We start from the raw sequence: 17,148 nt of genomic DNA, 5'->3' as shown, positions 1-17,148 counted from the left end.
AATAATGAGAGTCTAGAGCTTATGGAATTACATCACCACATCCAGGATATTCAGGAAAACAGGGATGATTTTAGGGATCCCGTATGGTTTGCTAAACAAATACCTGATAATTGGTACGGTTTTAATCCTTGAAATATGTTAAACAATACAATATGGTACATATTTGGAATTAAGTGCTTGCTACGAATTCTCTTTTGTGCTATAATAATAGGATGCAACAAAGGAAAGATAATGGAATGAGACAAACATCAATACCCTATGTACATGTATGATTACACAAATGATATAAATCTACATAGAACCATAGAAATGAAAAGTTATACCCCATTTGTGTACAATGAATCAAAATGCAGTCTGTAAAACTAAACATAAAGAAAAAATAATAATAATAGGATGCTGCATCCTCCAAGAAATCTGACAGCTTCAAATAACACATAATTTGTACTTAAAAAATAGAAAAGGGGAGATGTGGGGAGCAGTGATGTGTTTGAGGTGTCTGAGGGCCTCATGGCTGTAGTGTGCTTGCACTGGGATTCCCCCTGTGCAAAAGTACAGGGTTAACATTTCCCAGTTGCTATTGTGACCGCCAGCCCTTGGTCTCTCTGAGCAAATGCCCAGAGATATCATTTCTGACCTTTAAACACCAACACTGAGTCCTATGGATAGAGGATTCTGAGCACAGCAAGAGAGCCATAATGCCTCGTCCATGCTGTGATCTTTAAGCCATCCTGCTTCGCAGAAACTTTCTCACAATAACCTTTTTTTTTTTTTTTTTTTTTTTTTTTTTTTTTGCGGTGCTGGGGATCGAACCCAGGGTTTTGTGCTTGTGAGGCAAGCACTCTACCAACTGAGCTATCTCCCCAGCCCCACAAATAACCTTTTGATAATAAAACCTATATAATAAATGTGTGGAGCCAGCTCTGGGTCACTGTTTCCAATAGGAGTTCGGTTTCCCACCTGATCCCAGTTTTCTCTCTAAATGTTTGTGTGTTTTTTCTTAATCCCCCATCGCCATTCACCAGTTTCTGAAGTGACAGTCATGCAGGTGGCAGCAGGCAATGGCTTGGGACAATGGATAAGTGAAGAAGTAGAGATAATAATTATGAATCACTCTACAATTAAGGATTCTGCAAAGGATGGTTATTGTGGAAACAAGCATTTGAGAAAAATTACAGCAAAACAAACCATACACATACACACAAGGAAAAAACCCCACACATGAAATGCCTGAGCAAGTGTAAATGATATTTGGGATGAATCAGTAAAATACAAGAAAGCTAAAGTTACAAGATGACAAAAGAAACAAGATAAAGCCCATCCATGAAAAGACTGGGATCCAAAAGCACATGTGGATGAGACTGCTTTAACCTCAGAGTTGTTAAGGACACCTCTCAGATTATAATACTAGGAAAGGATACGCAAAGTTACAGATAAGATGGGTGGTGGCAGCCAGCTAGGGATTTCTCATATATTGGTTTGTATTTGTTTTATGAAATAACAGGGTTATTTCATCTGTTGTGAGGTTGAAACAGAGAAAGAAGAGAAAAAAAAAAAACCTTAACTTTACAAAGGTTAGCAGGATCACTAAACAGAATGTAGGCCTTGTTGAGGTTAAGAGACCACAAATATAAAATGGCAATCTTTCAGACTGTGTACTTTCTTCACTGTTGCTCCAAAATCTGAATGTAGGCAAAGAAAAGAATCTGCCCAGCTTTAGAATTATATCAGGTATGTTCTATAGAAGAAAAATGAGATAAGGAAGTTAAAAATATTGAAAAAAGAATGGTTGAACAATAACATCAGTAAGAGATAGAAATAAAAATGCGGGGGGGCTGGCATCATAGCACAGTGTAGAGCACTAGACTAGCATGTGTGAGGCTGGGTTTGATTCTCATAATCACATATAAATAACAAAATAAAGGTCTACTGACAACTAAATACACATACAGACACACACACATACACAGGAAGAAGCTAATGAGCAGGGAGAAAGAATAAAGTGAAAAGATATTATTATGTACCAGAAAAGAGTACAGTCCTATCAGAAAGAAAAGTCATCTCTTAAATTTTCAAAAAACAAAACTGACAATTGTACCTCAGAAATCAAAAGTGCTTCATGTTCGTCAAACTTGGAAAAAAAAAAAAAAAACTCAAGTGGAACCATAGTTATGGAGGCAGCATTATTATTAACAATTCTCTTAAATATTAAGCCAAAGTAACCTAATCACTACATACTTGAGAGTTATACAAGTTTGCTTCAAAGTAAGCTCATACTCTGACTCACTTTAAACAAACAAATCATAGGTTCCCCAAATGACTCCAGTAAACACAATAAATATTTTCTATTAGTCCACAGAACTTAATTTTCAATATGTAAAACAATTGATATATCAGTTGCCCAATTTAACTTAGGCAAAAAGAGTGTCTCTGGGGTATTTATCAAGTGAAAACACATGATTTATTTTGGTAAACAATTCATGTTTTATGTCATTGTCTCTTTATTTCCTCTTTCTCTTCCGGTGTTTTAAATGAAAATTGATCTTTTCAGTTACAGTTTATAATTTAAAATATTTTTATATTGTTTACTTTTTAAATCTTTGTAGTTCAAAAAATTCTCATAATTAAAAGTCAGTCCAAAGATTCAAGATGGGGGGAGGGGTTGGGGAAGACTACATTCCTAGTTGCTCTGTGACCTGGGATTCAAGCAGGATTACTGCTGCTCTGCAAGGTGGGTAAAAGAGAGATTGCACTAAAACTCAATACTGGACAAAGTGTCTTGGACACTCAGATATTGGGTACATTAAACAAAGAAGAAAGAATACATTGGAACCAAGCCTGTTGCAGCAGTAGTAGTAGCAACAGTGTAGCTGGTTCAGCACAGAGGGAGGGAGAACACTGAGAAACACCACAGATAGATTTAGTACATAAAATCCTGAGATCAGAAAAGCAGCATGCCCTTAGTCGATGCAGAGGCTGCACTGTGTACTGGTGCATGAAAAGTGCCCCATGTTTCCCAATGGCCACAGACAGCTGGAATCCATCTTGAGGTGACCACGCTGCAGCAGCTACAGCTGTGGGAGCCAGAAGATCTGAGCAAAGTTGGGACACAATCCTTACAAGAGCCTGCCATGTGACCCAGGGTGTACCTAGAAGAATGAGAGAAACAGGCACCAAGAACATTATACTCCGGCTGGGGAGATAGCTCAGCTGGTAGAGTGCTTGCCTTGCAAGCACAAGGCCCTGAGTTCGATCCCCAGTACCGCCAAAAAAAAAAAAAAAAAGAACATTATACTCAAGTGGATTCATGTTGGAGGTAAGGGGAGCCTAACTCACTTCCCCCTGAGTCTGGTGGCTCACATGACCAGTTGAACCAGGTTGAGAAGCTGAACAGGTAGATGTGAATATACTCAGGGTCTAAGCCCAGGAAGCCTGGAAAGGCTGTATTCATAGGCAGCAGAGGGGATGAAGGATTGGCTCCCCCGCCCCACAAGTAGAATCCCTTGGGAGGTCCCTGAGATACAGATTCCCAGCAGAGATTTGCAATTCCCAGCCCCACAATGGGTGTGTTGACCTAATCTCTCCAGATCAGTCACAATCCAACAAAGCCCCCAAAGCCAAATTAGACCCAAGCACTACTATCAGAACTCCACTCACAGATCCTAATTAGAATAAGTAATAATCCATGTATGTATAATATGTCAAAATACACTCATCTGTCATATTTATCTACAAAGAAAAAGAAAACTCCATTCATAGAACTCTGCAGCAGCACCACCCTGGGAATGCATCAACCTGGTCTGTGCAAAGAAAATTTTAACTGATAGGACTTACCATCTAATCCCACCTCATACTGGAAAGAAGAGAAGCTGAGAATTTCTGAACTCCAACTGCAACAACATGGTGAGCAACACAAAAAGAGGAAGGGTTTAATAACCCTCGGTCCTTGCTCTCTCACTCAGTACATAACTCAAGAAGAAGACAGATCAAAGAAATTAAAGGGATACGAACAGGAAAAGAAGAACTCAAACTATCACTATTTGCTGACAACATAATTCTAAACTTAGAGGATCCAAAAAATTCCACCAGAAAACTTCTAGACCTCATAAATGAATTCAGCAAAGTAGCAGGACATAAAATCAATACACATAAATCTAATACATTTCTATTCATAAGTGATAAATCCTCTGAAAGAGAAATTAGGAAAACTACCCCATTCACAATAGCTTCAAAAAATAAAATACTTGGGAATCAATCTAACAAAAGAGTTTTGTGAAAGACCTCTACTTTGAAAACTAGAGAACACTAAAGAAAGAAATTAAAGAAAACTTTAGAAAATGGACAGATCTCCCATGTTCTTGGATAGACAAAAGTAATAATGTCAAAATGGCCATACTTTCCAAAAGCACCATACAAATTCAATGCAATTCCAACTAACCCCATTGACATACCTCATAGAAAGAGATAAAGCAATCATACTATTCATTTGGAAAAATAAGAGACCCAGAATAGCCAAAGCAATCCTTAGCAGGAAGAATGAAGAAAGAGGTATCACAATACCAGACTTTAACTATACTACAGAGCAATAGTAACAAAAATGGAATAGTACTGGCACTAAAATAGGCAGGTAGAGCAAAGGTATAGAAGACACAGAGACAAACCCACATAAATACAGTTATTTCATACTAGACAAAGGTGCCAAAAACATACAATAGAAAAAGATAGCCTCTTCAACAAATAGTGCTGGGAAAATTGGAAATTCATATGTAACAAAATGAAATTAAACCCCTATCTCTCACCCTACACAAAATTCAACTCAAAGTGGATCAAAGACTTAGGCACTAGAACAGAGACCCCATGCCTCCTAGAAGAAAAGGTAGGCCCAAATCTTCATTTCGGCTTCGAAACTGACTTCCTTAACAAGACTCCTAAAGCATAAGAAGTAAAATTAAGAATCAATAAATGGGATGGATTCAAACTAAAAAGTTCCTTCGCTGCAAAATAAACAATCACTAACATGAAGAGAGAGCCTACAAAATGGTAGAAAATTTTTACCACATGTACCTCAGATAGAGCACTAATCTCCAGGATATATAAAGAACTCAAAAAACTTAACACCAGAAAAACAAATAACCCAATCAATAAATGGACTAAGGAACTGAACAGACCCTTCACAGAAGAAATATGATCAGTCAACAAACATAAAAAAAGTTCATCATCTCTTGCAATTAGAGAAATGCAAATCAAAACTAAGATTTCACCTCACTCCAGTCAGAATGGCAATTATCAAGAATACAAGCAATAGTAAGTGTTGGCAAGGATGTGGGGGAAAAGGCACACTCATACATTGTAGGTGGGACTGCAGATTGGTGCAGCCATTCTGGAGAGCAGCATGAAGATTCCTCAGAAAACTTGGAATAGAACCACCATTTGACTGAGTTATCCCACTCCTCCATTTATACACAAAGGACTTAAAATCAGCATACTACAGTGACACAACCACATCAATGCTCAATTCACAATAGCTAAACTATGGAAACAATCTAGATGCCCTTCCGCAGATGAATGGATAAAGAAAATGTGGTACATATACACAAAGGAATAGTACTCAGCCTTGAAAAAGAATGAAATTATGGCATTTGCAGGTAATGAATAAAATTAGAGAATATCAAGCTAAGTGAAATAAGTCAATCCCAAAAAACCAAAGGCCGAATGTTTTCTCTAGTAAGTGATGCTGATCCACAGTGGGAGGTGGTGGGGAGGGTGGTAGGGAAGAATGAAGGAACTTTGGATTGTGCAGAGGGGAATGAAAGGAGGGCTGGGGTGGTGGGGATGGGAGGACAATAGAATGAGACAGACATCATTACCCTATATACATGTATGATTACACTACTGGGGTGACTCAGCTCCATGTATAGCCAGAGGAATGAGAAGTTAAGTTCCATTTGCATACAATGTGTCAAAATGCTTCTCCTGACATGTATAATGGATTAGAACAATTTTAAAAATTAACAAAAAAATAATATAACATAAAAAAGAGTAATCAGAATAAAAATGTAGAACCATGAAGATAAACAGTCTACTCTAATTTCTGCTACATAATTTGAGTCTATTCACACTTAATTTCTGACTGGAACCTAGAAAACAAATGTTGGAGAGATATTAACCAGAGACAGGAGCTCAAAAACTAACAGTACCATCACATTTTTTAACAAATATCCCATAGTCTGAAAGATTTAATCAGTTCTCCTACCTATTAATTAAAATCTACTAAAATTAACAGTCTATCAGTACCCAGGTTTGGGTCCTTGAAATACCATTTCTCATTGAAAGAAACGAGCTTCTTGGCAACTTGGTTGATTCTGGATCTGGAACATGAAATGTACAAGACAAGCCCTGGTATCTTATCACAGCAGACAGCAAGGAAACTATCAAAGACCAGTAGGGTCATGTTCTCTCCTGAAAAGACCCCCATAGACCAAAGACAGGACAATTTGAGCTTCAATAACAGTAATCACAACAAAAAAAACCATCAGATCATAATGGCATTTAAAACAAAGAAAAAAAGAGATCCCCTTTGGAAAAGAGGGAATTCATTCATTATCTTGAAAACTGATAAATAATGGGAAAGAAGTAAGCATTTATCCTGTCTTTCCTTTACAAATGATACCTCTGGGAGGTATCAAACAGGAAGTGAGGGGAAATGACTTACAAAAACATTCATAATAAATGGAAACAAAATGATACATTCAGAAGTTCACCATTTTGCACACTCAATGACTTAAATGAGTACTAATCATTAACAGCTGCTAACCTCACACAAAAAAAGAGACCATTAAATATTAAAAGATTCCTACTGTCTTGCCAAACCCCATCTCTAACAATGCCTAAGGGATCCAATTTGAGTTTCATCAATCTCTGGATCCAGATGCCCATCTGCAGGAAAGAAGAGGACAAAGGAATATGTTGAACCAAACCTTGAGTAAGCAATCAGCAAAATGAAGATTGTGAGAAAGTACAGTTCAAACAACCTAGGTTTCTTAAACAAGAAAAGGAAAAGAAAAAACTATAGAGGGCTAATCTAAAGATTAAAAGTGACAACTCATATCAAAACTACTTTTTAATCAGCAAGGCTAACCTAGAGTATCTAGCAACACATATTTAAGTTATTACTTATGAAAGTCAGGATAATGGTTTACTTGGGATGAAAATGATTGTGATGGTGATGGAGAACACAGAAGAGACTTCTAGGGAGTGAGGCAAGTTTTATTTCTTAACCTGACTGATACAAAGGTATCTGCCTTATAATACACCAGGCCATATTTTTGTGCTGATATTTTATAATGCAATATAAAAGATTAAAAAAAAAAAAAAAGCAGTTCAGCAACAAATGTGAACATTTCAATTCCCTAACAAAGACTAGGTATGGTTCCCATTTTTAACCTGCTGTAAGCAAGAGATTAAAAAAAAAAAAAAAAAAAAAAACTCAGTGTCCATTATTTCCTCCCTACCCACTTCTTCTTCTAAAGGAATCACCTAATACCACATCTTGGACCAATTAAGAATCACTTTCCTGTAAGTATGGAATTCCAAGGAAGAGATTATAGACACCTAATCCTGTTCCTCTTTCAGTCTTCACCCAAAACTGCTCAACCCAACCCCAAGTTGCCTCAAACGCAAAAAACAAGAGCCAGGATTGATACTTCTTTCTTCATCATTCCTTTTAGCTACTCTATCAATAAGTCCTTCATTTCTAACTTCAAAACTTAACCCAAATCTGTCCACTTCTCTCCACCTCCACTGAAACCCTCTCTAAACAAGAATTTTTGCTGTAGCATTTGTTTCTGACTTAACTTTTGTTTCTCTATTTGTACATGGAGTCAAGGCATACCATTTGGGTAATCATAAATTTACATAGGGCAATGATGTTTGATTCATTATTTTTCCCCTCACCTCCCCACCCCTCCCACCCCTCTTTTCCCTCTATACAGTCCTTCTATCCTTCATTCTTACCACCCTCCTTATCCCTAACCCTAACCCTAACCCTAATGCTAACACCTCCCACTCCCCATTATATATCCTCATCCGCTTATCAGCGAGATCATTCGTCCTTTAGTTTTTTGAGTTTGGCTTATCTCACTTAGCATGATATCCTCCAATTTCATCCATTTGCCTGCAAATGCCATAATTTTATCATTCTTCATTGCGGAGTAAAATTCCATTATATATATATGCCACAGTTTCTTTATCCATTCATCAACTGAAGGGCATCTAGGTTGGTTCCACAATCTGGCTATGGTGAATTGAGCAGCAATGAACATTGATGTGGCACTCTTTACCCTCTATAATCTACTCCAACCAAAGCAACCAGAATGATTCTTTTAAAATGCAAATTGCTGGTCTGGGATTGTGGCTCAATGGTAGAGCACTTGCCTAGCATGTGTGAGGCACTGGGTTCTATCCTCAGCACCATATAAAAATAAATAAATGAAGATATTATGTCCATCCACAACTAAAAAAATTTTTTTTAAATACAAATTGCTTAAAATCCTGCTTAAAACCCTTAACGAGAGCCCATGGCACTTTGACAAATCCAAATTCTTTTCCATCCCCTGTATCACTGACTCTCGGCCCATCTCTCTGACCTCATGGACAGCCACTTTTTAGCACCAGCCACAAGGCCTCATTTCAATTCCTCCCACACACTAAGTTCTTCACCCCTCCAATAATTTTCATGGATTTTTTTCTGGACTACTTCTCCCCCTGGCTACTCACATAGATAATTTCTCAAAGTCATGTAGCAGCTTAAATATCATCTCAAAGAAGCCTCCTCCAACTGCCCTATTAAAAAGATTTTACCATGTTTTCTCTATCAATACATGCTACTTTTATCTTTCATAGCTCAAGCTCCAACTACAGTGTATGTTCTATGAAGGCAAAGATCCCATCTGTTTTGTTTACCAACATACTTAGCATCTGGAATTTGGGCAATCAATTAATAATTATGAAACATATGAAAAATAAGCAGATGAATGAACCAAGGCTGAGAGTCAATTTCTGCCAGGAGAAGTAACCACTAAGAAAGCCAGTTTGAGAAGAAAGAGAAGAATGAGCAACCCAGCAGAGACAAGACTATGTGGCTCCAGAGAGACAAAATAAGGGCAATTAGCTGCCTATTACCTTCAGTTTTTGCTCTCCTCAAATATAAAAAGTTCACTTACATTACAAAAAGAAGTTAAACTTGCATTCCTTTTAATTATAGGACTCTAGGTCCCACATTTCAGAAAATCAAAAATTCTAAAAATGAAAAAGAATATTCTAGGGCTGGGAAGATAGCTCAGCTGGTAGAGCGCTTGCCTCGCAAGCACAAGGCCCTGAGTTCGATCCCCAGTACCGCAAAAAAAAAAAGAAAAAGAATATTCTATATTTTGACTACAGAAACTACCCCATCCATGGAATCCTTAAGCTCAACAATTTCTCCAATTATAAAAATGTATGTATCAGCCAGGTGCAGAGGCACACAACTGTAATCCCAGTAACTCGGAAGGCTGAGGCAGGAAGATCTCGAGTTCAAACCCAGCCTCAGCAACTTAGCAAGGCCCTGAGCAACTCAGCGAGACCCTGTCTCTAATAAAATATAAAACAGGGCTGGGGATGTGGCTCGGTAGTGAAGCCCTCTGGATTCAATCCCTGGTTCAAAACAAAAACAAATGTATGTATCAAAAAACTGATATGATTCACATATTCATAACTGGAAACATCTGAAAAATTTGCTCGATTCACCTCTATTAAGATGCCTAGTATCATATAAATCTATAGACTAATTTAGAACCCAATATAATACTACTTACTAAGCATCATAGTTAATAGCTTTCAGTAATTCTCATTTCTTTTTTTGTTAATGCTTAAAAACTAATGAGATCTGATTTATTTGCAGTACTAGAAATTGAAAAAAACAACTTTTAACATGTACCTGTAACAAGATATAAGTTCAAATAGCTTGGGTTGATTAATAGAGTTCATTTTACATGAATTAAAAAATACTATAGAATTTCCTGTTTCAGGGCTAGTCTGTATAGCAGAGCTCTCACCTAATGTGCATAAGGCCCTGGGCTTGATCCCCCAGTACTGCAAAAAAAAAACAAGAAAAAAAGAAAAAAAAAAGAATTTCCCATTTTGATCCTAACTGGTACTAGTATTTAGAAATGCCACTTTGTAAATGCACTTCCATCTTCCCCCACCAAAAAGAAATCTGTGTAAAAATTAAAATTAGGAACAGTTTTCCTCTAGATTAAGTAATTCTCATTTCATATGAAGTCATTTTTCAAGATACAACTTTTGATGAACTCTCAGAAATTTAAGGTAATGTGAACTTTAATAACCATAGCATGTAACAAAAAATTATTTTAAATATTCATATATGTTTTTATATTTGCTACTTCCACTTAGTCAACTTGAGACTACAGAAAAAAGTGATAACATTTCAAAACACAGGACTCTTTATTCTAAGGTTAAAGCCTTCTTGAAATTAGAACAATCCTAACATGTGAGGTAATTCAAATAAAATCATGACAAAAAAGGAGCTCAAAGTAAAGTTTAAAAAAAAAAAAAAGCAAGCTTTTTTATCAGAGAGGATAAGACCTTCGGTAGTTAGAAAGGGTAGAAACTGGTAGGAAGTCAGAAACTGAGGGCATCATAATTACAGTTGGACATTTCCAATGAAGGGGGTCAGTTTACACTAGAAGACAAATGAGTCTTTGCCTCAAAGCAACTTTCGTATATTACATTTTCCTCTATAAAGTGTCAGACTTCACAGATAATCATTTCTCATTTTCCCATACTTTGAGTCAATAGGAAGTATTCCAAATACTATCATTTTTTAAATGTAAGTTTCTTATCTCTCCTTCACCTCTTTCCTTTCTAGAATCTTAAAAGATTATGCACGGATAGGTTGTTACAATAACACCCTTCCAGACTTCTTTGATAATGTCATCACCTATATTAAGTATCAGGATGAAGATGAAAATAAAATCAATTTTCTGTCTCTAATACTTACATAATATTTTTTCAAACTATAAATCATAACCCATCAATGGGTCATGAAAATAATTTGGTGGATCACAATCATAGTTTTTTTAATGAAACAGAATAGAAAACATTTCATGAAACTTCTGTTTGAGTTGTATATATGTAGCTCTGTACTGAGTCTCAGTATCTGCGTTTAAAAGATGTTTTTTGAATCTGGGCACAGTGGCGCACAACTGTAATCCTAGTGGTTGGGGAGGCCAAGGCAGGAGGATCCAGAGTTCAAAAGCCAGCCTCAGCAAAAGCAAGGCACTAAACTCAGGGAGACCCTGTCTCTAAATAAAATACAAAATTGGGCTGGGGATGTGGCTCAGTGATCTAGTGCCCCTGAGTTCAATCCTGGTACCCCCCAAAATAAAAGAACTAATATACAATGGCCTGAAGTGAAAATATCTCTAAGTCAACATGGGCTTTTTTAAAAAAAGAAAAATGAAATTCTTCACAAATTCTAAGCACTCCTGTTCCCTTACAATCCAAACAGAAATGTTAGATTTAAACCTGTCATTATTAAGTTTTGTGGAATGAGCACTTATATTATTTCAGAAAAGCAAATTTTAGCCTAGTTTGTTTCATATGTATTTACCTTTCTTTACATTCTCACATCTTCAACACTTGTACATTCTACATCTTATCCCCTTAATGAATAATAGATAAATTAACCATTGCCTAGAGTCAACACACTGTTTTCTCACTGTCTTAAAGTACAAATGAAGACTGCTCACCTGGAATGGCTCCAAATTTCATACTCTGTCTCTCCAACAAGGAAATGTCAATTGACTATTCCACTCAATATGGCCTAAATCAATTTATTAGCATTGATGTCACCCTAAATTAACCAATAAAAACTAAAGAGAGCATATGCTTTGAGGAACAAGCTGTTAAAGAGATGTTCCTATTTGCTGTATTCTTTTCTCCTTGGACTGCTTTAGACATTTTATTCACTTGCTTGCCTCTAAAGTTGGAAACTTCCAGGCTGGGAATATAGAACACTGGTCAAGATGTGCTTAGCATGTGTGAAACCCAGGGTTCAATGCCCAGCAACACAAAAAATAAGATAAAGCAAATGAAATAAAATTAGAAATTTCCCATAGCCCCCCAAGGATGCTGCTGTCTTTGTGTTTTGTTTTTTAAGATTTCTCAGAGTTCATTCTCTCAAAAACAACTCCAGCTCTTCAATGGTGAATCCCTCCAACAATAAGCACACAGGTATTTACCTTCCAACATTCTAAGGACATATAAATAAGCAAAATGGATATAAAATAAAGTCCACCCCCTCTTCTCATTACAGTTATCTTTGTGATATTCCTGATATTCCACCATCTAGTTATTGGTTTGTTGCTTTGTCCCACCCAATTCAACTCCTAAGAGCTGAGAGTTCTCTGTCATCTGTATTTCTAATTCCAGGCTTAGGATCAGTGCTACAGATGCTACAGCTTATAAGGCTCTTCATGTTAAGAAGTACATGAAGACTTCCTACATTATCCTGCTATATCTTCATCATTTTAATCTTCCATTTTCATTCCATAATAATCATCTCACTGATAATCCATCTATTCATAGCAACATTTGCCCTTACCATTTGCTCTCATATTTTTCTTACCTTCACTTTTCATTTGTGTTAATGTACTTTTCAGTACTAGGAAATGAACCCAGGGACACTGTACAACTGAGCTACATCCCTGCTCCTCTTCTTCATTTTTTGTTAAAGACAGGGGGTCAACTAGGTTGCCAATGTGGGCCTCAAACTTGTGATCCTCCTGCCCCAGTCTCCCCAGGTCACTGGTAGTACAGGTATGTACCACCAGGTCCTGCTATATGAATATATTCTGAAACCCTAACAATTTGACTTCAATCTTCAACTTCCCTCAAGCTATCCTTTCATACTATTAAAAAACCACAGAATCTAACTATAACTTAAATCAAAGAACTTTCCTCATCTGTCTTGAGCTCATGTTTAAATAACTCTATTATTATTCTTCCAGTGTTTTCACTATTTCTCACCAACACCAACTCTCTTCTAATTATACCTTAATTGACAACTGTTATTAAATAACTACTAATCTTATAACCTAGTTGAGGAACAAGACCTATCTGGGAAAGTAGCTTTCTTTAGTCAATATTATTCTATCTCTTTTTGCAGAATATTTTATATAATTACATACCTCCCAACAATCAGAGTTCTCGTGCTTCTAAGACTTCTATAACAGATCTGTCAAGGAAATCTGGAAATGTAAGTCAGTTTGGCACCTCAAGTCAGTGACAAGGGTGACCACATTTATTGCCCATGTTATACACAAGCCTTGTCAGAAAACTAAATGAAGGTATATGAGGGTGAGAGGTACCTTTCAGACTGTCTAGAACTCTTGAGTCATGATTCTTAAACCTACAATCTCCAACTCCCAGCAAAGAATGATACCCAAAGAAGCAAATTCAAAGTCAGTTTTGAGGCTGAGCTTAATACTAGATATGTGTATATGTGTGGTGTGTGTTTGTGATAAAAATATAAAACAGATATAGGAAGGACATATGCCCAATTCAGAACTGTGATCACCCTTTGGGGAGTAGGAAGGGAATATTGGAGAAGAGATTTACACAGAGGTCTTCAAATAAATTGGAAATATTGTCTCTCTTAAGTTGGGGGGGAGATACATATTTATTAAATTAGTTCCCATTATCTTCTGGAGGCCCAAAATGTTATAATAAAAAATAAGAAGATGTCATATAATCAAATTAGTATCATATTAGGAATACAGAGAAATAGTTCAGTTAGAGCCTCATTTAATAAGGAAAACACAAGTTAACAACTAACATTACTGAACATATTATGAAGTACTGTGCTAAGAACTTGACTGTGACCTCATTTAATCCCCATATTTTACAGATGAAGAAATTTAAATTTAGAACATAGTAAGTGACAGAGGCAGAATTACTACTTCTTAAGATGATTAAACAGGGGCTGGAGATATGGCTCAGTTGGTAGAGGCTTGCCTAGCATGCACAAAGCCCTGGGTTCAATTCTCAGCACCAAAAAAAAAAAGATGATTAAACAAAAAATGTATATACAGTCATGTGCCACATAGCAACAACATGAACATGTCTGTTCAATAACAGACAACACACTCTACAGTACATAGTGACATTACAGCCTTCTACCTAGCTTTACACTCTACGTATTTGCACGACAAAATCACCAAACCTTTCTACAAACAAGTTCCAATGTTAAACAGCACATTACTGTATAAATTTCCTGGAAAATAGTACGACCTCAAAAATGGTAACTATGCTTTATTATTAGGATGTAATGATCAGTAGGGACAACACAAAAACTGTCAGTAATTCCTGTCATAGCATTCCATGTGGCAAGCTCTTACAAGTCCTCAGTTATAAAACAGGATTACTATCTGTAATTCAACCTACTATGGGGTTGCCATGAAGATTAAACATAATAAATATGAAAATGCTATTAAATTTTTAAGAGATTCAAATAAAGGGGATTAACATCATTTATGTTTTGCTCTTCAAAAATGTCTAAGCTGGGGGCAACAGTGTGTACCTGTAGCCTCAGCAACTCAGATGGCTGAGGCAGGAGGATCTTTTGAGCCTCAGAGTTCAAGGATAGGCTGGGCAACTTGTTGAGACCCTGTCTTTTAAGGAAAGGGGAGAAAAAAAAAAAAGTAAAAAAGAAATGCCTTTCTGGGTCAAAATAAATCTCTGAAGAGAGTTAAAAATAAGTCTGTTATATATGCAGTCACCAATTTGAAAAGCATTAAAACCATGGAATTACCACCCACACCTTCCCCTGACTCCTCCAGGTTGTTTAGAACACAAGGGAGTCTTTTTTTTTTTTTCAGTTGTAGATGGACACAATACTTTTATTTATTTTATTTTATGTGGTGCTGAGGGTTGAACCAAGTGCCTCCTCACACATGGGAGGCAAGCACTCCACTACTGAGCTACAACCTCAGCCCAAGGGATTCTCTTAATACCTATAAAGAAACTCTGATAATTCACATAGAACTAATCAATACAGAGAGCTTCTACTTCAATGCAGAATTGTTCAACTTGGTCTATGGCATCATGTCAGCAGTGCCCCCTTACAGTCCTTCCAAAGCAGAGAGAAAGAAAAAAATGATTTTTTCTTCCATAGTATCTTCCTGATTTTCTTCCATAGTATCAAAACTAAGTACACAGTGAGTACCAGAAGAAAGACACCTTACAAAATGATCAATAGATCCCTCCACTGACTTGCTTCCACAGCTGACAGTAGGTCCTTTTTGGAAACTCTCCACACCCTCCCTTTTCTCACTTGAACAGATGGTTTCCAGGTCTTATGGCTCAGATAACTAGTCACACAATTCACAATAGGTCCCAAAGTCCCTACCTTTTTAATTATTCCAAGTTCAAGAATATAACACTTTTCATCTATCTAGGTATCAAAGCACATGAACTCTTTAATCTTCACAACAGCACTCTCTGGGAGAAAGATTAGTACCCTTATTTTACAAATTACAAACAAAAGACTAAGGTTAAATGTTTTATCCAGCATCAAACTATTAGTTGATTCATTCCTGGGAGGGAGGGACGCACACTATGAACTTATATCAATGGACAACACTGATTTAGCTTCCCTAAGGATCATTGCAAATTTAAGTTCAAACATAATTTGTTCCCCCACCCCGTACATTTTCAATATATCAAAGATCAAATATAAACTAACAATAAATGCCATATCAATGCATCACTATTTTTACAAGCAAAACTATATGGGAAGGGGTTCTAATTTAAGATTCCTACTGTCTTGCATGCATAAATTCTTTTGAACTTGAGGGGGTAGGGAGAAGAACACCTGTCAGTGCAACATATCCACAGTGAGTTTTACACACTGTGTGGCTATTAATACTTATTCCTTAAACTGTGAAACAAACAACCCGATTTCTCAAAAAAGTAAATAAATGTAATATCACGAAGAACGTTTGACAAGAAAGACTACATGGTTGCAAGAAAACCAACTAATTTCCTCGTTTTAGGTCAGGCTCCGTGAAGTTGCCTCCAGGGAAAACCCTACTCGCCCCAAGGTCGGGCCGCGCGGAGCCCGGCGCTGCCCACACAACTCTCCACGCCCGCCAGGCCCCGCCGGCCGCGGGGGAGGGGAGCGGAGGCGAGGCTCCGACCCCTGGGGCCCCGTGGCCTCCGGGACCGACGCGGAGAAGCTCTCGGACTGCCTCGAGACCCCGGTTACGCCAGGATCGGGCCGGGAGAGGGTCGCAGCAGGACCGGGCCTAGCCACCCGCGCCCGCGCCCTTCCCTCTTTCTCCCCGTTCCCCGCGTTCGTTACCTCTTAGGCGCTGGCGGCTGCTCCATGGCGGCCCAGGGCAGAAAGAGGGACCGGGTGAACTGCAAAGGCCGGAGGGAGAAAAGGAGCCGGGGCCCCGGCCGGCCGAGCTCCAGGGAAACTCCAAGAACTCGGACCAACTTTCCCGTAACTCCGCGGCGGATCTCCCCCAACACCCCGCCCTGGAGCGCCGCTCCTCCGCGCCCGCCCCGCAGCGCCGCGAGGGGTGGGAGGAGCCGGTCGCGGCCAAGGCGGGGTGGGCGGGGCAAGGACTGTGAATGGGCGGGGCCGGGACTGGGAGGGTGGGCAGAGGCGGGGCGGAAGGAGAGCGTCCAGCCACACATCCTACGGAGCGAAGAAAGAGGCGGTGCTAGAAGAGCCGCTCCAGGCTGGTGAGGGTCGCTGGCCCAGGGCTGCGCTCCTCGCCTGCCGTTACTGTTTTCCCCAGTCTAATTTGACTCATTTCTCTAGATTTGTCAGCGATACATCCCAAACATCTTGTGAAGCCTTTTGAAGTATAACTAACTGCCCACGCTTCCCACTCTAGTTCTGTTTATAATTATTGGTTGTGTTTTCCCCCAGCCAGTTGACATTTGTAGCTCCAATAGCAGGGATACTTCTGGAAATTCTTGTTTGATTTTGACTGTGGACAAGCGCCTCATTATGTTTCACAATAATTACATTTAATTACACAAAAAATATTTACTGCAGTGATCTCTCGGTGCACCAAACTC

General features: G+C 38.2%; 1 protein-coding gene across 1 annotated transcript in view; it reads right to left on the bottom strand.

The window, feature by feature from the left end:
- The window catches only part of Stk3 (serine/threonine kinase 3), a 315,784-nt gene extending 299,153 nt beyond the window's left edge, over window positions 1-16,631 (bottom strand). Inside the window, 1 exon segment of the mRNA XM_047563286.1 lies at window positions 16,418-16,631. Coding sequence (XP_047419242.1) covers window positions 16,418-16,443 — 26 coding nt within the window. The 5' untranslated portion in view covers window positions 16,444-16,631.
- Between the last annotated feature and the right edge of the window lie 517 nt (window positions 16,632-17,148).

The sequence above is a fragment of the Sciurus carolinensis genome, chromosome 1, assembly GCF_902686445.1.
Source record: "Sciurus carolinensis chromosome 1, mSciCar1.2, whole genome shotgun sequence".
NCBI lineage: Eukaryota > Metazoa > Chordata > Mammalia > Rodentia > Sciuridae > Sciurus > Sciurus carolinensis.
This window is presented reverse-complemented; position numbering and strand designations above follow the sequence as displayed.